Source organism: Schistocerca serialis, chromosome 8, assembly GCF_023864345.2.
Source record: "Schistocerca serialis cubense isolate TAMUIC-IGC-003099 chromosome 8, iqSchSeri2.2, whole genome shotgun sequence".
NCBI classification, from domain to species: domain Eukaryota; kingdom Metazoa; phylum Arthropoda; class Insecta; order Orthoptera; family Acrididae; genus Schistocerca; species Schistocerca serialis.
The window spans coordinates 200735681-200758383 of NC_064645.1; the positions used below are offsets into that span (position 1 = coordinate 200735681).

General features: G+C 40.6%; 1 protein-coding gene across 1 annotated transcript in view; it reads right to left on the minus strand.

Annotated features, from left to right (window-relative positions):
* LOC126416914 (uncharacterized) overlaps window positions 1–22703 on the minus strand; it is a 306432-nt gene that overhangs the window by 198638 nt on the left and 85091 nt on the right. Inside the window, exon 6 of the mRNA XM_050084797.1 lies at window positions 20911–21148. Coding sequence (XP_049940754.1) covers window positions 20911–21148 — 238 coding nt within the window. The remainder of the gene's footprint in view (window positions 1–20910; window positions 21149–22703) is intronic.

A 22703-nucleotide genomic window follows, 5' to 3' on the forward strand; every position in this document is an offset into this window, starting at 1 on the left:
ATGGGTGGTTGAAATTCAGTAGTAGTAAAAGGAAGAGAAGGAAACGTAGTAGGTGAATATGGAATGGGGGTAAGAAATGAAAAAGGAAGCCGCCTGGTAGAATTTTGCACATAGCATAAATTAATCATAGCAAACACTTGGTTCAAGAATCATGAAAGAAGGTTGTATACATGGAAGAACCCTGGAGATACTGACAGGTTTCAGATAGATTATATAATGGTAAGACAGAGATTTAGGAACCAGGTTTTAAATTGTAAGACATTTCCAGGGGCAGATGTGGACTCTGACCACAGTCTATTGGTTATGAACTGTAGATTAAAACTGATTGAAACTGCAAAAAGGTGGGAATTTAAGGAGATGGGACCTGGATAAACTGACTAAACCAGAGGTTGTACAGAGTTTCGGGGACAGCATAAGGGAACAAATGGCAGGAATGGGAGAAAGAAATACAGTAGAAGAAGAATGGGTACCTCTGAGGGATGAAGTAGTGAAGGCAGCAGAGGATCAAGTAGGTAAAAAGACGAGGGCTAGTAGAAATCCTTGGGTAACAGAAGAAATATTGAATTTAATTGATGAAAGGAGAAAATATAAAAATGCAGTAAATGAAGCAGGCAAAAAGGAATACAAATGACTCAAAAATGAGATCGACAGGAAGTGCAAAATGGCTAAGCAGGGATGGCTAGAGGATAAATGTAAGGATGTAGAGGCTTATCTCACTAGGGGTAAGATAGATACTGCCTGCAGGAAAATGAAAGAGACCTTTGGAGAAAAGAGAACCACTTGCATGAATATCAAGAGCTCAGATGGCAACCCAGTTCTAAGCAAAGAAGGGAAGGCAGAAAGGCGGAAGGAGTATATAGAGGGTCTATACAAGGGCGATGTACTTGAGGACAATATTAAGGAAATGGAAGAGGATGTAGATGAAGATGAAATGGGAGATATGATACTGCGTGAAGAGTTTGACAGAGCACTGAAAGACCTGAGTCGAAACAAGGCCCCCAGAGTAGACAACATTCCATTAGAACTACTGACGGCCTTGGGAGAGCCAGTCCTGACAAAACTCTACCATCTGGTGAGCAAGATGTATGATACAGGCAAAATACCCTCAGACTTCAAGAAGAATATAATAATCCCAATCCCAAAGAAAGCAGGTGTTGACAGATGTGAAAATTACCGAACTATCAGTTTAATAAGTCACAGCTGCAAAATACTAACGCGAATTCTTTACAGACGAATGGAAAAACTGGTAGAAGCAGACCTCGGGGAAGATCAGTTTGGATTCCGTAGAAATGTTGGAACACGTGAGGCAATACTAACCTTACGACTTATCTTAGAAGAAAGATTAAGAAAAGGCAAACCTACGTTTCTAGCATTTGTAGACTTAGAGAAAGCTTTTGACAACGTTAACTGGAATACTCTCTTTCAAATTCTGAAGGTAGCAGGGGTAAAATACAGGGAGCGAAAGGCTATTTACAATTTGTACAGAAACCAGATGGCAGTTATAAGAGTCGAGAGGCATGAAAGGGAAGCAGTGGTTGGGAAGGGGGTGAGACAGGGCTGTAGCCTCTCCCCGATGCTATTCAATCTGTATATTGAGCAAGCAGTGAAGGAAGCAAAAGAAAAATTCGGAGTAGGTATTAAAATCCATGGAGAAGAAATAAAAACTTTGATGTTCGCCGATGACATTGTAATCCTGGCAGAGACAGCTAAAGACTTGGAAGAGCAGTTGAACGGAATGGATGGTGTCTTGAAGGGAGGATTTATTTATTTTTATTTATTTATTTATTTATTCATCCGTGGAACAATAAATATTGTATGGATGTCGTCAGGATATAAGATGAACATCAACAAAAGCAAAACAAGGATAATGGAATGTAGTCGAATTAAGTCAGGCGATGTTGAGGGTATTAGATTAGGAAATGAGACATTTAAAGTAGTAAATGAGTTGTGCTATTTGGGGAGCAAAATAACTGACGATGGTCGAAGTAGAGAGGATATAAAATGTAGACTGGCAATGGCAAGCAAAGCATTTCTGAAGAAGAGAAATTTGTTAACATCGAGTATTGATTTAAGTGTTAGGAAGTTGTTTCTGAAAGTATTTGTATGGAGTGTAGCCATGTATGGAAGTGAAACATGGACGATAAATAGTTTGGACAAGAAGAGAATAGAAGCTTTCGAAATGTGGTGCTGCAGAAGAATGCTGAAGCTTAGATGGGTAGACCACATAACTAATGAGGAAGTATTGAATAGGATTGGGGAGAAGAGAAGTTTGTGGCACAACTTGACCAGAAGAAGGGATCGGTTTATAGGACATGTTTTGAGGCATCAAGGGATCACCAATTTAGTATTGGAGGGCAGTGTGGAGGGTAAAAATCGTAGAGGGAGACCAAGAGATGAATACACTAAGCAGATTCAGAAGGATGTAGGTTGCAGTAGGTACTGGGAGATGAAGAAGCTTGCACAGGATAGAGTAGCATGGAGAGCTGCATAAAACCAGTCTCGGGACTGAAGACCACAACAACAACAACAGATCAAGATAAGTTACCAAAAAAGTTCAGTTATGCCTGCTAAGCACTTATACATTCCTAGCACAGTATTGAGCTGTAAACAAGATTACAGGCATTGTTCACTTATTTCACTTACTACTGTCCTATAGCATAATCTTCTTGGGCTATTCACATATTGTCAAACAAGTATTTATTCTGCAGGTGAGTGCAGTATGAATATTGTAAAAAGGATAACAGAACAGATTGCACAACTGCCTTTACTGACCTATGTAGTATTATACATAAGTGCCAATATATCCAGGGTAAACACGTTAATGGTATTTGTGGGTAACCTATGGTGACCTATGTAGTATTATACTTAAGTGCCAATATATCCAGGGTAAACACGTTAATGGTATTTGTGGGTAACAACAAGAGCGAACTGAGGATGAACTCTGCAACTCACAACCACGGTACTTGAAGCAAAATTAATATCCTTGTACACTTTTCATCCTTATGTACAGTTCAGAATGAATTTTTATATTCTAGTGAAAAAGACTGTAACAGCTTGCCAGTAGTCAGCAGTCAGGAAACATAAAATCTACAAAAACTCAAAGAATAAAGCAAAAGAATACCTTACTGGCCACTGCTTACTACAGATCTGGATATTTGGATACAAAGGTATAAATTTGACACACCTATAATATTTGCATTAAATAGGTCTTGAATTTACCAGTATGCAGACAGCTAGTGGCCTGTGTAAAGTTATGTAAATGCTTTTTTTGTTTGAAGTTTGGACACAAAAAGCTGCTGAGTAATATAAAAGAAGGAGCAGAAGCTTTTTCCCTAATGTGTGATGGGCATTGAATAAGTAACACAACACTTTTTTTTTTCAGCCAATTTCAGTTGAAAAAAAGCAGAATTTGCTGTGGGGTATCATGAAATATTCCCATTGCAGCCCCTATAGTTTCATCATGTTCCAATAGGTGACAGCACTGTACGTAGCCTTCCAAATGGCATCTGTAACAAAAGTGTGTTCGAAGCAGAGAACTGTCACTGAGTTTCCTTTGGCAGAAAACCAGAGCATAACCGATATTCATGGGCAGACCTGGCAGTGAACAAAACTACAGTGAGATGTTGCGTGTGTCATCTGCCTTCATTGCAACAAGATCACAAAAAACCTGTCCGATCTCCCATTTGCCAGCTAGCCACACACAGTTGTGACTCCTGCAATGTAGGAAAGTTCACATACTCTCATTCAAGATGATTGATGGAGCACAATCAAACATCTCGTTGCTCAACTGGAAGTTTCTGTTGGTAGTACTGACACACTCATCCACCAGTTGAGGTACTCAAAGGTGTGTGCCACTGGATTCCTCACTGTCTAACAGAAGACCTTAAAGAGCAGTGGAGAAACATCTGTGCAGAGTTTTTTTCAGTTTAAGAGGGTGATCATGACAATATTTTGTTGAATATCATCACAGGCAGTGAAACATGGCTTCATAACTGTGAACTGGAAATCAAATGGCAATCCATAGAATGGATCTCCTCCAAAGATAAAGTTCAAAGCCGCACCCTCAGTTGGTAAAGTAATGATGATAGTCCTCTGGGATTCTGCAGGGATTATTCTGTTTGATGTCCTCCATCATGGTGCAACAATCAACTAGGAAGTGTATTGTGCTACCCTCAGGACACTGAGAAACGACTTAAGTATGTTCATTGCCACAAAAATGTGAATGAACTTCTTCTCCATGACAGCACATGGCCTCAGACAATTCTGTAGTACCCAAGAGGGGCTCACAAAACTTCATTGGGCTGTTATTCTTCATCTGCCCTACAGCCATAATCTTGCACCTCCCTACCTACAAATGTTTCACCAAATGGAGGATACACTCCATGGGAGAAGTGTGGGAATAATGGGGAGGTTATTGATGCAGCAAGATGTTGTTTCCAATATTGACCAGTAGAGTGGTACCATGCAGACATACAGGCCCTCCTAGTATGGCTGTCACACTGGATGGAGATCATGCTGATAAATAGGGTTTAGTAGCGAAAAGAATGAGAAATACTAAGGTTTATTGGGATCCTGAATAAAACCAACTTGCATTCAGAAAACAAATATATTGCATTACTTATTGACTGCAACTAATATATTAATGATCAGATATTTTCAATGGGTGAGACATCTGGAGAACATGTTGGCAAGGGCCACATTTGAACACCCTCTGTATAGACATAGGTCAGCAACATGTGGTTTTGGATTATCTTGCTGAAAGATAATACCATTGACACCTCGAAAACAGGGCACTGCCATCAGCTATAAAAGGTTAGAAATGTAATGGCTGCTGTCCATACTGGCCATGTGAACCAAATATAATTGTGTTGTGTACCTAATGGCATCCCATATCATCTACTTCCAAATCTACATGCCTACTCCGCAAATCACACCAAACTGCATTGCAGAGGGTACATTCCACTGTAGCAGATATTAGGGTTTATTCCCATTTCAGTGAAGTATGGAGTGCAAGAAGAATGATTGTTTCAATGCCTCTGTGCATGCTGTAATTATTCTAATCTGATCCTCATGATCTCTATGTGAGGAATATGTAGCGGATTGTGGTATATTCCTAGAGTCATCATTTAAAGGATATTTCTTGAAACCTCAAGATAGTTTGTGTCTATCTTCAAGGGTCTGCCAGTTCAGTTAATATAGCATCATAGTAACACTCTGCCACGGTTCAACCAAACCTGTGAACATTCATGCTAACCTATTTATACATTCAATATTGCCTCAGTCCTATTTGGTAGGTGTCACTCACGCTTGAGCAATATTGTAGAATGGGTCACACGAGTTATAACCTCCCCCTCACTTATCAACCTTAATGACAGTGAAAAATTAAACCGCGTGCACCTAATGGAAATTTGGGAAAAGCATTCATCACCGAAGTTAATATGTCAGTAATGAGGGAGGAAAGGGTTACATCTAAATGAAAGGAAAAATGCAAATGAAATTGGTGGAAATTAATTTTGAGAAAAGGGTAAAATTAATAACGAAAGTAAATGTGCAGTCGTTACATTAACAATTAATTGGCGTTAATTAGATATTTGAGATTTGGGGAAAATTACAGTCGCCAGTCCTATGGACAACTACTATAATAACTGAAAATGAAAGATTAATGCACATATAATTAGCACTAAAAGCGTGCCAACTGAAGGTTGACAGGTGTTGTGTGAAAACTGAATGTTTGTCAGAAGTAATAAATTTCGCTACACTCTGACTTAATTTAGCAAAAGAATTAATAAAACTGGGAAATTGAAAGTTAATTTAGTGACTGAAATTAATAGTGAACTTTGTTTCCGAAGCACTATGAAATTCAGTAAAATAAGGTTAGTCTTGGGCTACCTCAACAATCACTTCAAAAGCTACTTGAATCTACTCATTTTAGAAATAAGAGATTTAACTTTGAACTTGAATTAAATGATTCTGATTAACAATAGTAAAATTTAGTACGTACCAAGCTGAGCTGCAGTCACAGGTAAGCTAAAATATGGTGACAAAACTCGCACTCTTAATTTGTGCTTGTGTAATGTAAATATTGTAGCCAGCTATGAATACTTTAACTGAACTTTGAAATTAAAGCAGTGAAATGGAATGATATTACTTTAATGCTGGCGTTTGAATTTCAACAACACTCGGGTTCATTCCCGAAAAGGAAGGGACCCTGCTTGGTAATGCAATTGGGACAATGAGCAACAAAGGTTCATGCTACGTTGCTGTAATTTAGTGAGAATAATTTAACAGTTTGAAAAGCTGTGGTCTGCCATACAGTTCTAAAACTTTACGTGCTTCCAGTATTCCTTGTTGGCTGATTGAAGGTTTGAAGTCGTTGATCGAGGAGGTGGCGACAGTCACTCATTGCCGACCGTCACTGTTGCAGAAGCTGGATGTTGGCGCGCCTTCTTCTCGACACGGTCACCAAGCAAAACGGGCACTTGATGTGTGCCAGCTAATGCTTCCCGTCTGCGACACCATGTCAGAAACTATCATAGCAAGTCGAGCGCAATTACATGCTGCCAAACCCAGAAAGCGCGGCAACTCACGGGAGTGTCACACAACACACCTGCTCCACCGCCCTACTCCAGCCAGACACTGCTCTGCCCGCACTCCATGTGGCAGAGTTAACACTACCAAAGATCCTAAACACTTTGGTTCTCCACACGATCTATCAATGTAATTGTTCGATAGCATAGTTTTCCCTAGGCAAGATCCAGCGTAAAAATACAAATAATATTTGCAAAACAAACCAATTATACATTGACATAAATGCATAAATATATATATACAAATAGTAAAACAATTACGATTATAAAGACACAGAAATGTCATATCTTCATGTAACAAAATAAGGAAAAAATTTATGATACAATAGATGGAAATAGGAGGATATGCATTTCCAGCGTTACAGAGTGATCTGTAAGCAATCTCCTTTGTAGACTGATTGCACTTCCTCAGTACTCTACCAAACACTGAAGTCTTTCGCCTGCTTTACCCACAACTGAGCCTATATGATCATTCAATTTCATGCTACTTTGTCTAAAACTGACATGGTGAGACTGTGTTTGTGTACAATTACTGTAGGTTGATTCTTACAAAGAAGAAGACAGTAACCAGCCACTGTTAATAATGCTATTTATTTAAGTAAATACCACCGTAACTGGTTTCAGATGGCTCTGAGCACTATGGGACTTAACTTCTGAGGTCATCAGTCCCCTAGAACTTAGAACTACTTAAACCTAACTAACCTAAGGACATCACACACATCCATGGCTGAGGCAGGATTCGAACCTGCGACCGTAGCTGTCGCGCAGTTCCCGTCTGTAGCGTGTAGAACCGCTCGGTCACTTCGGCCGGCAACCGGTTTCAAACTGACACATTCATCATCAGACAGCTGCTCACAAGATTCACAAGATGCACTTTACATAATCGTCAGTTTTCAATTCTTATTCTCCCACTGTAGCAAAATATTTTTGGTATGTTGGTGCCATTGAAAATTTTGCAAAATTTTCGATGGCACAAACACACCAAGAATATTTCACTACAGTGGGAGAATAAAAATCGAAAATTGACAATTACGTAAACTGCATCTCGGGAGCAGCCATCTGATGAACTTGTCAGTTCAAAACCAGTTATGGCGCTATTTACTTAAATAAACAGCATTATTAACAGTGGCTGGTTGCTGTCTTCTTCTTTGTAAGAATCAGCCTACATTCAATTTCATATTCCCACAAAATGTTACACCTAGGTATTTGTATGAGTTGGCCTATTCCAAGTGTGACTCATTGATATTGTAGCCATAAGATACTACATTTTCTTGTTTGTGAAGTGAACAATTTTGTATTTCTGAACATTTAAAGCAAGTCGTCAATCTTTGCACCACTTTGAAATCTTAGCAAGATCTGACTGAATACTTATACAGCTTCTTTCAGACAGAACTTCATTATAGATGACTGCATCACCTGCAAAAAGTTTGAAGTTACTATTAACAGTGTCTGAAAGGTCATTAATACACAACACGAACAGCAAGGGTCTCCAACACACTTCTCTGTGCCACACTCGTAGTTACTTCTACATATGAATATGACTCTCCATCTAAGATAACATGCTGTGTCCTCCCTACCACAAAGTCCTCATACCAGTCACAAATTTCATTTTACACTGCATAAGGTGGGACTTTTGACAATAAGCATACATGTGGTACTGAGTCAAACACTTTTCAGAAATCAAGAAATACTGCATCTTCTTGATTGCCTTGATCCAAACTTTCGCTAAGCTGTATGAGAAAGTTAAGAATTGGGTTTCACATGGTTGATGTTTTTGGAATCCATGCTAGTTGGCATGGAGTCACTCTGTTCAAGGTACCTCATTATGTTTGAACTCAGAATACGTTCTAATATTCTACAACACATCAATGTCATAGATACTTTATGATAGTTTGGATCACTTCTACAATCCTTCATGTAAAGGGTGTTACTTGGGCTTTCTTCCAACACAGATTTCACTCGCCTTTTCAGTCTTTGGTGCCACTAGCAGGCTTTATATACAGCCAGAATTTCTTTACCTTCACAATATTCTGTTACAGTAATTACTGAAGGCTTCACACATTGCTCTCTTGACAGCCAAACCTGTTTCATTCAGCATCTCCTTATATATATCCCTATGTTTTGTTTTACACTTGCCCCTTTGGAGGTTTCTTCATAGAGACTGTACACCAAGGAAGGTCCCTCCCATTATGAACTGTTCTATTGGGTATATATGTCCAGTGCATGGTCAACTATTCTTTTAACCTTGAGCCATAGTTCCTATACATGCTCCTACCCTGTGCTGAAAGTTTCAAGTTCCTCATTGAGGTATGACACTACTGACTTTTTATCCAGTTTATTTAACATAGGTAACTTTCTGCTTGTTTTGGTTGACCTTTGTACTTTGGTAATCTTTTTTGCCACAATCATATCACAATCACTGATACTGGTATTAATGCAGACATCCTCAAGAGGTGAGGCCTATTAGTTGCCATTAGATTCAATACATTACCATCAAGAGTGGGGTTCTGAACGATCTGTTCTAGATAGATTTCAGAGATGGCATTTAGTAATGTTTCGCTGGGTATCTTATTATATTATGTCCACCACTAAAAAAACTAAAGTTGATACTGATTACAGTATAATTTGGGAACTTATGTACAAGCAAACTGAGATTTTCTCTAAAGTTTCCATTTACATCAGGAAATGAGTCTGGTGGACAATAGAAGAATTTTTTTATGCCAAACCCTGATACAGAGTCTTGCCCAAATAAAGTCCCACAAAGTTTCAGTTTCTATCTTGGTGGATCAGAGAGTCTTGTCTATTGAAATAAATATGCCACCTCAATTTCTCATTAGCCTATTGTTTTGATATACACTTATATTTCCCCAAATAATCTCAATGCTATCAATTTCAGATTTCAATCAGCTTTCTGTACCTAGTATTATGTGAGCTTCACTGCTTTTCAGGAATGCTTCAAACTCTGGAACTTTGTTGCGAATGCTTTGGCAATTAACCTCTACCATTTTAGTACTGTCAGTTGTAGGAGGAATTTCTTTTGCTCTTACACTGCTAATTCTAGATTTCCTACAACTATCATTATCTGGATAGGGCGGAGAGATGCCTAATCTAAAAAAAAACCTTGTGTGCACCCCACATACCCCATCATGCCAGGTGCTGAAATTATATAACAATGATAAATGTAATGCGGGAAAATTTATTCTCCTCAGACCTTCCATACGTAGATACAACCATGGCGTGATATGGTGACACTCCTGTGTCCACTGTTGTCAGTGGATACACCACTACTGGTCCGTCTCTCTCTGCTGTAGCATCAGGGGAAGCCGTGACAATGGCTGCCCTTATTGACAGTCTGTGACACTTCAGGCATCTTTGATGTTTGTGTAGATATACCTGTCTTGCTGCAAACAAGCCCATTTTCTGACCTCAGCTACATGACACAGCTGAGTGACCTATTACAATTGTGTGAACATTATGCCTCTTGTCCAAATCACTACAGGCTGTTAGGAACTTTCATTGCCTTGGATAAGGTTCTCCTAAAAACATAGACTGCATATTCACATGATAGTTCTGGGATCCTGACTAATACACTACTGGCCATTAAAACTGCTACACCATGAAGATGACGTGCTACAGACATGAAATTTAACCGACAGGAAGAACATGGTGTGATATGCAAATGATTAGCTTTTCAGAGCATTCATACAAGGTTGGCACCGGTGGCGACACCTACAACGTGCTGACATGAGGAAAGTTTCTAACCAATTTCCCATACACAAACAGCAGTTGACTGGCGTTTCCTGGTGAAATGTTGTTGTGATACCTCATGTAAGGAGGAGAAATGTGTACCATCACATTTCCGACTTTGATAAAGGTCAGATTGTAGCCTATCGCGATTGTGGTTTATTGTATCACGACATTGCTGCTCGCATTGGTTGAGATCCAATGACCGTTAGCAGAATATGGAATCGGTGGGTTCAGGAGGGTAATAAGGAACACCGCACTGGATCCCAATGGCCTCGTATCACTAGCAGTCGAGATGACAGGCATCTTATATGCGTGGCTGTAACGGATCGTGCAGCCACGTCTTGATCCCTGAGTCAACAGATGGGGCGTTTGCAAGACAACAACCATCTGCACCAACAGTTTGATGATGTTTGCAGCAGCATGGACTATCAGCTCAGAGACCATGGCTGCGGTTACCCTTGACGCTGCATCACAGACTGGAGTGCCTGCAATGGTGTACTCAACGACAAACCTGGGTGCACGAATAGCAAAACGTCATTTTGTCAGATGAATCCAGGTTCTGTTTACAGCATCATGATGGTTGCATCCGTGTTTGGGGACATCGTGGTGAACACACATGGGAAGCGTGTATTCGTCATCGCCATACTGGCATATCACCCAGCGTGATGGTATGGGGTGCCATTGGTTACATGTCCCGGTCACCTCTTGTTCGCATTGATGGCACTTTTAACAGTGGACGTTACATTTCAGATGTGCTATGGCCCATGGCTCTACCCTTCATTCGATCCCTGCGAAACCCTACATTTCAGCAGGATAATGTGCGACCGCATGTTGCAGGTCCTGTACGGGCCTTTCTGGATACAGAAAATATTCGACTGCTGCCCTGGCCACCACATTCTCCAGATGTCTCACCAATTGAAAACATGTGGTCAATGGTGGCCGAGCAACTGGCTCGGCACAATACGCCAGTCACTACTCTTGATGAACTGTGGAATCATGTTGAAGCTGCTTGGGCAGCTGTACCTGTACACACCATTCAAGCTCTGTTTGACCCAATACCCAGGCATATCAAGGTTGTTATTACAGCCAGAGGTGGTTGTTCTGCGTACTCATTTCTCAAGATCTACGCACCCAAATTGCATGAAAATGTAATCACATGTCAGTTCTAGTATAATATATTTGTCCAATGAATATCTATTTATCATCTGCATTTCTTCTTGGTGTAGCAATTTTAATGGCCAGTAGTGTATTAGGAACAAAACTGAAATAATAAATCACAGTCTCAATAAGCCATGAGCCTCCTGTTGGCAAATTTTGACACAGGCTGGCAGATGTTTCTTCTTCTTACTCTAGGCGTAACACAATCTTCCTACAAACAACTAACAAACAAATGTGTTTCTGAATGAGAAACCTGCTGCATATTCTTTCCTTGTATGCAGTTGTAGATTGTGTTACTCCCATCCAATTTATGCTGATGGGTTGGAATTGACAATTTTAATGGCAATACCTTAGTTGTAGTTCTGATTATCATTATTATGGGTAGATTAGCATTAGTCATAATTTGTTGTTACTATACATTATAGTAGCCTGCAATGGCTGCTTCTGCCAGTTTATGTACAGTGTGATTTTTTCCATATCCCAGAAGTTTCTCCTTCATTGTAGCATTTAATACAGCACACTGATTGAATGGATGAAAATAAAGTGTACAGGACAACATACGATGCAATAAGCCACAAAGTTCCCTGGAGTCTTATGGATATCACACTATTGATCAACACAGACTATGATAGTAATTAATGTATTAATCATATGGCTGTGTGAGATTAGTGATGCAGAAAAATTGATACAGGAGCTGGAATATCTATGAACATCATCCATGGGAGTGGATATCATAATAGCACAATAAATCAAATTATATTATCCTGGAAGATGACAAAGGACAATACAGAAGAGGGAATGGGTGTATTCATACATTTCCCATTTTATAAAGATGTGTCTGATTATGTAGCAAAATACAACAAGTAGGCATCAGTGTTACAATGGCAATAAGTTAAGAGATATTCCAGTTTCAATTTGCAACCCATTGACCTACAAGAAGCTCAGGGAATGTACAAACTATGTAGTTACAGTAATAGAGTTTATATAGGAGGAATGGGTGAGTGATACACAGGTGACTGGACAGTAGCAATGCAGGTGTCAAGAAAACAATGTATGAAGACTTCAGTGACTACAGAATCTTATTGATACGCCATACGAAAGTGCTGGCAGGTCGATAGACACACAAACAAACACAATCATACACACAAAATTCTAGCTTTCGCAACCAATGGTTGCTTCATCAGGAAAGAGGGAAGGAGAGGGAAAGACGAAAGGATGTGCGTTTTAAGGGAGAGGGTAAGGAGTCATTCAAATCCCGGGAGCGGAAAGGCTTACCTTAGGGGGAAAAAAGGACAGGTATACACTTGCACACACACACACACACACACACACACATATCCATCCGCACATATACAGACACAAGCAGACATTTGTAAGGGCAAAGAGTTTGGGCAGAGATGTCAGTCGAGGTGGAAGTACAGAGGCAAAGATGTTGTTGAATGACAGGTGAGGTATGAGCGGCGGCAACTTGAAATTAACGGAGGTTGATGCCTGATGGATAACAGGAAGAGAGGATATACTGAAGGGCAAGTTTCCATCTCCGGAGTTCTGACAGGTTGGTGTTAGTGGGAAGTATCCAGATAACCTGGATGGTGTAACACTGTGCCAAGATGTACTGGCCGTGCACCAAGGTATGTTTAGCCACAAGGTGAACCTCATTACCAACAAACATTGTCTGCCTGTGTCCATTCATGCGAATGGACAGTTTGTTGCTGGTCATTCCCACATAGAAAGCTTCACATTGTAGGTAGGTCAGTTGGTAAATCACGTGGGTGCTTTCACACGTGGCTATGCCTTTGATCGTGTACACCTTCCGGTTTAAAGGACTGGAGTAGGTGGTGGTGGGAGGGTGCATGGGACAGGTTTTACACCGGGGGCGATTACAAGAGTAGGAGCCAGAGGGTAGGGAAGGTGGTTTGGGGATTTCATAGGGATGAACCAAGAGGTTACGGAGGTTAGGTGGACGGCAGAAAGACACTCTTGGTGCAGTGGGGAGGATTTCAGGAAGGATGGATCTCATTTCAAGGCCAGGATTTGAGGAAGTCGTATCCCTGCTGGAGAGCCACATTCAGAGTCTGATCCAGTCCTGGAAAGTATCCTGTCACAAGTGGGGCACTTTTGGGGTTCTTCTGTGGGAGGTTCTGGGTTTGAGGGGATGAGGAAGTGGCTCTGGTCATTTGCTTCTTTACCAGGTCGGGAGGGTAGTTGCGGGATGCGAAAGCTGTTTTCAGGTTTTTGGTGTAATGGTTCAGGGATTCCGGACTGGAGCAGATTCATTTGCCATGAAGACCTAGGCTGTAGGGAAGGAACCGTTTGATGTGGAATGGGTGGCAGCTGTCATAATGGAGGTACTGTTGCTTGTTGGTGGGTTTGATGTGGACGGATGTGTAATGCTGGCCATTGGACAGATGGAGGTCAACGTCAAGGAAAGTGGCATGGGATTTGGAGTAGGACCAGGTGAATCTGATGGAACGAAAGAAGTTGAGGTTGGAGAGGAAATTCTGGAGTTCTTCTTCACTGTGAGTCCAGATCATGAAGATGTCACCAATAAATCAGTACCAAACTTTAGGTTGGCAGACCTGGGTAACCAAGAAGGCTTCCTCTAAGCGACCCATAAATAGGTTGGCGTACAAGGGGGCCATTCTGATACCCATGGCTGTTCTTTTTAATTGTTGGTATGTCTGGCCTTCGAAAGTGAAGAAGTTGTGAGTCAGGATGAAGCTGGCTAAGGTAATGAGGAAAGAGGTTTTAGGTAGGATGGCAGGTGATCGGCATGAAAGGAAGTGCTCCATTGCAGCAAGGCCCTGGACGTGTGGAATATTTGTGTATAAGGAAGTGGCATCAATGGTTACAAGGATGGTTTCTGACACAAACAAACACAAACATACACACAAAATTCAAGCTTTCGCAACCAACAGTTGCTTCATCAGGAAAGAGGGAAGGAGAGGGAAAGATGAAAGGATGTGGGTTTTAAGGGAGAGGGTAAGGAGTCATTCCAATCCAGGGAGTGGAAAGACTTAACTTAGGGGGAAAAAGGACAGGTATACACTCGCACACTCACACATATCCATCCGCACGTACACAGACACAAGCAGACATTTGTAAAGGCAAAGAGTATGGGCAGAGATGTCAGTCGAGGCAGAAGTACAGAGGCAAAGATGTTGTTGAATGACAGGTGAGGTATGAGCAGCGGCAACTTGAAATTAACGGAGGTTGAGACCTGGTGGGTAATGGGAAGAGAGGATATACTGAAGGCAAGTTGCCATCCCCAGAGTTCTGAAAGGTTGGTGTTAGTGGGAAGTATCCAGATAACCCGGACGGTGTAACACTGTGCCAAGATGTGCTGGCCGTGCACCAAGGCATGATTAGCCACAGGGTGATCCTCAGTACCAACAAACACTGTTTGCCTGTGTCCATTCATGTGAATGGACAGTTTGTTGCTGGTCATTCCCAGCGTCCACCTAACCTTTGTAACCTCTTGGTTCATCCCTATGAAATCCCCAAACCACCTTCCCTACCCTCTGGCTCCTACCCTTGTAACCGCCCCCGGTGTAAAACCTGTCCCATGCACCCTCCCACCACCACCTACTCCAGTCCTGTAACCCGGAAGGTGTACACGATCAAAGGCAGAGCCATGTGTGAAAGCACCCATGTGATTTACCAACTGACCTGCCTACACTGTGAAGCTTTCTATGTGGGAATGACCAGCAACAAACTGTCCATTCATATGAATGGACACAGGCAGACAGTGTTTGTTGGTAATGAGGATCACCCTGTGGCTAAACATGCCTTGATGCACGGCCAGCACATCTTGGCACAGTGTTACACCGTCCGGGTTATCTGGATACTTCCCACTAACACCAACCTGTCAGAACTCCGGAGATGGGAACTTGCCCTTCAGTATATCCTCTCTTCCTGTTACCCACCAGGTCTCAACCTCCGTTAATTTCAAGTTGCCGCCGCTTATACCTCACCTGTTATTCAACATCTTTGCCTCTGTACTTCCACCTCGACTGACATCTCTGCTCAAACTTGTTGCCTTTACAAATGTCTGCTTGTGTCTGTGTACGTGCAGATGGATATGTGTGTGTGTGTGTGTGTGTGTGTGTGTGTGCGAGTGTCGGGATTTGAATGACTCCTTACCCTCTCCCTTAAAACCCACATCCTTTCGTCTTTCCCTCTCCTTCCCTCTTTCCTGATGAAACAACCGTTGGTTGCGAAAGTGTGAATTATATGCTGCCAGAGATTCAAATTACCCCACTTCTACACGTAAAATATGGATGTAAATTCTAATATCATAATATCAGATTGTAACAGTACATCCTCTAGGCGTTTAGCTGGTACAGCCCCCTTCTGTTTTCAAAAATCTTGATTATTTCATGGCCAGTTCCTTAGAAAACCCCAAAAGGCATTTCTTACCGATTTTTGTACCAGAACAGAGCCACAGATTCCAAGATGTCTATGCACAGCAAATGAGTGTAATCTTTACAGTATATATTGCTACACAGGGCTGAGTGGAGACACCACTGTGTGAAGTCTGGATAGCTGATAGGAAACTATGAAGTGTCTTCAGTACTAGTTAAACATATTAGAATTCAGTTATTTATTCACAATGTTTTTCTGTACCAGCCTCAGCTGTTGCTCATTCACCTGACATGTTGTGTTCTAGCTGACGTTCATTCAGTCAGCCAGCAGATGTGTGCCCATGAGAAGATGCCAGAGACTCTGGAATGTCATCAGACTGTCGGCAATTAAGCGCTGCCATCACCCATGCCTACCTGTACATGTAAAATTTAGTGTAAGGGACAACTGTAGTTTATAAAGTGAGATAGCAAGGAGAAATATGCTTTAAAGAGTCTCTGTTATCATCAGAAGGGTTCTGGCAACCCAATTTTGTAGTACTGAAGTACATGCAAAATTTGTATGCACGTAAAATCCTGTCTGAGATGTAAAATTAATTGAGAATTATTTCAGTTTCAGAAAAGTAAAATATCAAAAGTTTACTGACCCATAAACTTCTATTCACATGAGTAAAATGAAGGGAACCAACAGAAAAATGCTCCAATCAGAGCCCAGAAATGGCCAATATTCTTCTGCTAAAAGGCTCTTATTGAAAATTGGGGTCCTAGCTGCCTCAATCTACCTTTCTCAGCACCTTTACAAATGTTCACAAAAATTTTTGGTGTGAGAACATATTCACACTTTTTTATTGTGAGAAAGAAGGAGACAGTGGCAGTGGGAAAGAGACAGGAAAGTAATAAATTACAGGGAGATAGTAGACAGTGGTTGCAGTGCAGAAAGAGAGAAGGAGACAACGGTAATGTGAGAGAGAGGGATGCAGTGGTGGCAGAACATAGTTGACTGTGACAGAACAGTGCTACGAAAAGAGTGAAGGAGACAGTGCCAGTGGGATAGGAATAAAGATACAGAGAAAGTGGAAGTGGATGAGAGCCAGTGATAATGAGAGACAGAGTCTTTGACATTAACAAGGAAGAGAGAGATAGTGACATGAAACAACAGCAATGAGAAGGAATGAAAGAACTAGTAGCAGTAAGAGAGAGCAAGAGGTAGGCAGTGACAGAGAGAGGAGACTGCGGTGTCACTAAGCATCAAGAGTGGCACAAGAAGTATCGACCAATGCAGAGATACTGTACAACAAAGCAGTAGCATGAGGTGCCAATGAGATGCTAGGAAAAAAGCATTGCTGTCTATAGTTCTGAGGCACCACTGCCATTGCTCTGCCTGGAAATGGCATCGCCAGAGGCCAGGACTGTAGTTCTGTTGGAGGTCAGATCCTGCCCACTTCCAGGAAATTCCTGTCAGAGTAATGTTGTTGTGCTGCCTACTTGCTGTGACACAGCCCATATCAACTGTTGGGGAATGACAAGACTTCTGTCTGCTGTGAACTGTGCCTTCCTGCCAATGTTATCAGAACTGTGTCAACAAGCATCTATGAACTTGGTTTTTCTAGTGACTATAGGAAAGCCACAGTACGAGGTATGTTCAAAAAATTCCCGAACTTTGTCCACAAAATTTTTCTATGCTCATCTTTTACTTACTGTGCATGGTCTCCTTTGAAATACTCTCTTCCACAATTGGTACACTGCTCACAATGCTGTTTCCACTTCTGGAAGCAGTCTTCATATGCCTCTTGGTGGATCATGTGAAGCGCCATCTGTGAATTTTCTTTAGTTTGTCTATCATTGCAAATCTTCATCCTTTCAAAGGGATTTTCAACTCTGGAAATAAAAAAGGTCCAAGGGGCCAGCTCTGGAGAGTATGGAGGATGAGGCAGCACAGTGATTTTGTTTTTTGAGCAATAGTCATGCACCAACAGGATGAATGTGCGAGTGCATTATCGTGATGCAAGAGCCATGAATTGTCTCACCACATTTCAGGCCGTTTTCTTCCCATATTTTCTTGCAGGTGTCACAGCACATCCCAATAGCACCATCAATTAACAGTTTCGCCCTGTGGCACAAATTCATTATGAAATACTTCACAGTCAAAGAAAACTATCGGCATGGCTTTGACATTTGACCTGACTTGGTGATATTTTTTTGATCTTGGAGAACCTTTCCCAGTCCATTGTGAAGACTGAACCTTGGTCTCAACATCATAACTGTAGACCCATATCTCAGCAGTAGATATAATTCTCTTAAGGAACATATCATTCTCCTTTTTGTGATCCAAAAGCTCTTCACAGATTGCGAGGTGAAGGTCTTTTTGGTCGTGACTGATGAGCCGTGGGACTAACTTGGCGGAAACATATGTATTCCAAAATGCTATGTAAGTATTCCATGACATGATCCAACTGAAATGTTACATTCTTCTGCAATCTTTCAGACAGTCAGATTTTGATTGACATGCACAATTTTGTTGACGGTCCTGACATGAGCATCATTGGTAGACATCGAAGGCCATCCTGAATGAAGGTCATATTTAATTTCCATCCAGCCATTATTTTAACCATGTGAACCATTTGTAACACCAATTACAGCTTGAGCACTCATGAACGTAGGGCTCCTGCATCATTTGGTATGGCTCTGTAAAGGTTTTCTTGAGTTTCACGCAAAATTTAATGCACACCTGCTGCTGCTCTAACTCCACCTTCTAAAATTTGTTCTACTAAGTACAGCACTAAACAATAACTAACAGACACACAACAATGAAACTTCCAGCAATTACACATTAAACACAGGTGTGTGCAGGGATGCCAACCGCATTTTGCTCCAACACACCACTGGACCAAAATTACAAATGTTCCAGAATTTTTTGAACTGATCTCATATGGCCATTCTGAACTGGTATCAACTCACCACACAGTAACTGTGGCTTAGTATGTTCTGAACCACAAGTCCACATGTGCAGTATCATAGCTTCAGCCAAGCCTTGTGAGTAAAGGTAAGTTTTGTTGCAACTAATAAAGCATTACTTATTCAGTGTTCTGATTAACTGTATTATTACTAGCCACTTCAGTGTCTAAGAAGTCAGACACAACACAGACGGTATTCATACAACATAACAAAGGAGACTGTGGGAGACAAGAGACAGCTAGACCCACAAAGAGATAATGACACTGAGTTGGGCTGAATGAGTGAGTGAGAATGGGCAAGTGGGAGTGGAAGGGTATGAGAAACTTATCGCAATGGACTAGTGGGTGTGGGCCAGTTACAGTTAGGGGAGCTTGGAAGAGTGAGAAGTGAGTTGCATGTTAAAAACAGCTTGAATATGTTTGCATGCCATAATCTTTGGGAAAATTTTTAAAAGTAGAATGAGGCAGCTGGTACACTATTTCGAATCAGAGCCTTTTAAAGAGGAGCATATTTTCCTTTCCAGTGCACTGACAGGGGCAATTTTCTGCTGGTATGTTGACTACATGTGAAATAGATTTGACATGTGTGTATGTAGGCAAAGTCATGGGTAAAAAGCTCATCTTAAATCCCTGGAATGATTTCAACCAAATTTGGTAGACATATGTGTTACAATCTGGAAAGAAATACTGTGGGGGTAAGAACCATGGGGGGTAAGAACCACAAGCCTCCAAATTGGGTGGAGGTAAAACATGGAGAGACAAAAGGAAGGAGGAGATGGACAGACATAGAAGGGGAAGGTGGAGATGGTCACAGACAGGTGGGCAGGAAAAGATGGGCAGGAACAGGGGGAAGAGAAGGTGGACAGAGAGAGGGGGAGGAGAAAATGGACAGAGAACAGGATGAAGAGGAGATAGACAGGGAAAGGGGAGAGGAGGAGATGGATGGAGAAAGGAAAGAGGAGAAGATGGAAAAAGACTAGGGTGAAGCAGGTGGCCAGTAAGAGGGGGTAGGAGGAGGTGGACAGATGAGGAGGTACAGAGAGGATGGTCAGAGAAAGGGGGAAGAAGGAGCTGGGCTGATAGAAGACTGGAATAAATATAAAACCTAGGGAATGCCAGGTACTCAGCTATCTCTACACATACACAGAGAACAAGTCTCAGAGCATTGTTTACAGAGATGAACTGCAACAGATTTCTGGTTCTGTATACACAGCATAACAATAGGATCTTTCCCACACTAAGCATGTTGCAAATAGTCATGAAATTACTTACTCCCCTTTCTGAAATATTTTGTAATTCGCTACTTGATAACATAAAAATGATTTCTGTGAAATAAGCGAGTGAGTTGCTGGCAACCTGAGTTCTGTTGCCTTTTCCCACCATCTCAAAATTTGTAACCCCCTCTCCCTCCCCCTCCCCCCTCCCCATTCCCATGCCACATCCCCTACCCAAGATGTCACACAGTTTGCTAGGCTGCAAGGGGTTCACATCACAAGACTTTCAAGAAATAACTTTTGTGATGGCACATACATGTGGATAGTGAGTTTCGACATTAACATTTTTTTTGTAAATTACTGTTTAATCATAGGTAAAATCACAGGATTCAGCTAATAAGCAATAATTCTTCTGTGTTCCATATGTAAATGGCACAAGAAGAAGCCCTAATAAGTTGTACAGTGTGAAGTGCCCACTGCAATGCTCTTCACAGTAATTTTCAGAGTACAGATCTAGATATAGATGCATTAAATGTTGTCACCTGATCACCAGAAAAGGCCAATCACTGTTGAGAAATAAAAGCTAATAATGCATCAGCCAATGGTAAACAAATATGCATGTATCAAAGATGCAGTGAGTATTTACAATACACTAAAAGGTTTTTTGAGTTTAGTGACTTACTTGACAACTTGCCTACACCCCTTACAACAGAGATAGATAGGTCTGACATGATATATATTCATATATTATTGATCTGTTATCTGAGGATTTGGTGCTTCCAACAGCCATCACAAAACCCAACAAATTAGATCCACTAATTCTAAGAAACATGATATTTAACTATATTTTTACTTCTCATACAAGAGAAAATAGACAGACAACACTTACCCTCAACTGTAAAAGGTAAGCTCCAGAGAATACCAGCTCCAGAGATGCTGATAAAACGTAATCCTAAGTCTACAGAAAGATCAGACATTTGTCCACTAGAAAGTGGTTCTTCTGAACCTTGTCGTCCCATTGCAAGGACATTTTCACTCTGCTGCACCCATAGTTGAAGCCAGGGCCAATCACTACCAGCAATTTCAGACCTAAATGGTGTCCCCTTAGCCATCCACAGCTCCACCTCCTATTTTGTTAATGTTATAATTAATTTAGTTGATCACAATGTTTAGTGCAGATAAATAATTTAGATGCACATAGTACATAAATGTTTTGCTTGCACCTAGAACATAGTCTGAAAAACCTGCACCAGTAAGGAGTAAATTTCTCTAATACTAACAATATTTTCTAGTAAATAATGAGTATATATTCCTTTTTTAAAAAAAAACTGTGAAAAAGCCATGTTTTCCGGTGATTTGGGTTCTAAAGGAGATCAGTGGGGTTCAGGACATGTGACAGACAATGACATTGAGTACATTGCTAAGACTGCTTTTCACATAAGGATGGTGATTGTGTCACTTCATATGCTGCTTAATTTGTATCTGAGTACTCCTGGCAAGAGGTTAATTACACAACTAACTTCCAGAAGCATCCAGGCTGAGCATATCACTATACGAACCTATCCCAGTGATTTTCAGTGATATCATTAAATGTTTTTCTGGTCATTTCGAGTTGATCTTCCATTAAAACATAAGGAGCCTCGTAAATAAAGGTGGTTAAGCTTATAATAACAATACACAAAAAATGAAAGAACAAGTGTAGTGTCCACAAATATGTTGTGCTTATCAAAAATGATTTCAAAATCACTGAAATCATATACATCTGGATGGATATAGACTAATGCCTCACTACTACAAAATCAGTAGACTGGAAAGAGGGAATGGCTATGTAGATAAAAATTGGATTTAAATTCCAGGCACTACAGGTCAATGAACATTGTATATGACAGACATTTGGAATCTGTCCTACATATTTCATTCAGGTTGGTGGTCCAGCCAACTACAAAAAATTAATAAAGATGTATAAATTTCTCCAGCTGATATCTGACATTTGCTTATTTCTTACAATAAAATTCCAAATGAAGACTGAAAGTTGTACTGCAACAGACACTGACATCACGTTATTAAGCCCAACTATTTCCAGTGAATTCAATGTAAAAGTGCTAGCAAGTGGTTTACCTGAACATGATGCTTAACTGTTGACAATAAAATATGCCAACCAGTTATCCAGATCATAGAAGAACTTCCTCTATATCAGGATTGCAACCAATGATTCAATTATAATGTTTTGAGAGAATTTTTGGTGAAAATACTCAAAAGCAAATTATAAAACAGAAATTGACAGTGAAAAATACAACCATTTTTTAAAAATATTCCTTTAACACAGAGAGTTCTCTTTTTGCTTAAAACAAGAAAGAGCATAATTCAAGAAGCAGACATAAAGAATGGACAATATGAGGGATTAAATTACGTTATGCTAGAAGAGAGAGGTCTGTGAAATTTATGGGAAAGACTGATTTCACTAACTAAGCCTTCACTACCATTATAATTGTAAAATCCTCCAGTCTATTAAGAGTGAATAAAAGAAAAAGGGTGATTTGGTCACTGAAACTCGTCATTTTCAGCTAAAATAATAATAATTAATAATTTTATAAATTATAATAATTCTACATTTACATCAAATGCTTTCGAATATGCTGAAAAGCAGTAAATACTACAATTACAGCAAAGTGATTTTCCTGA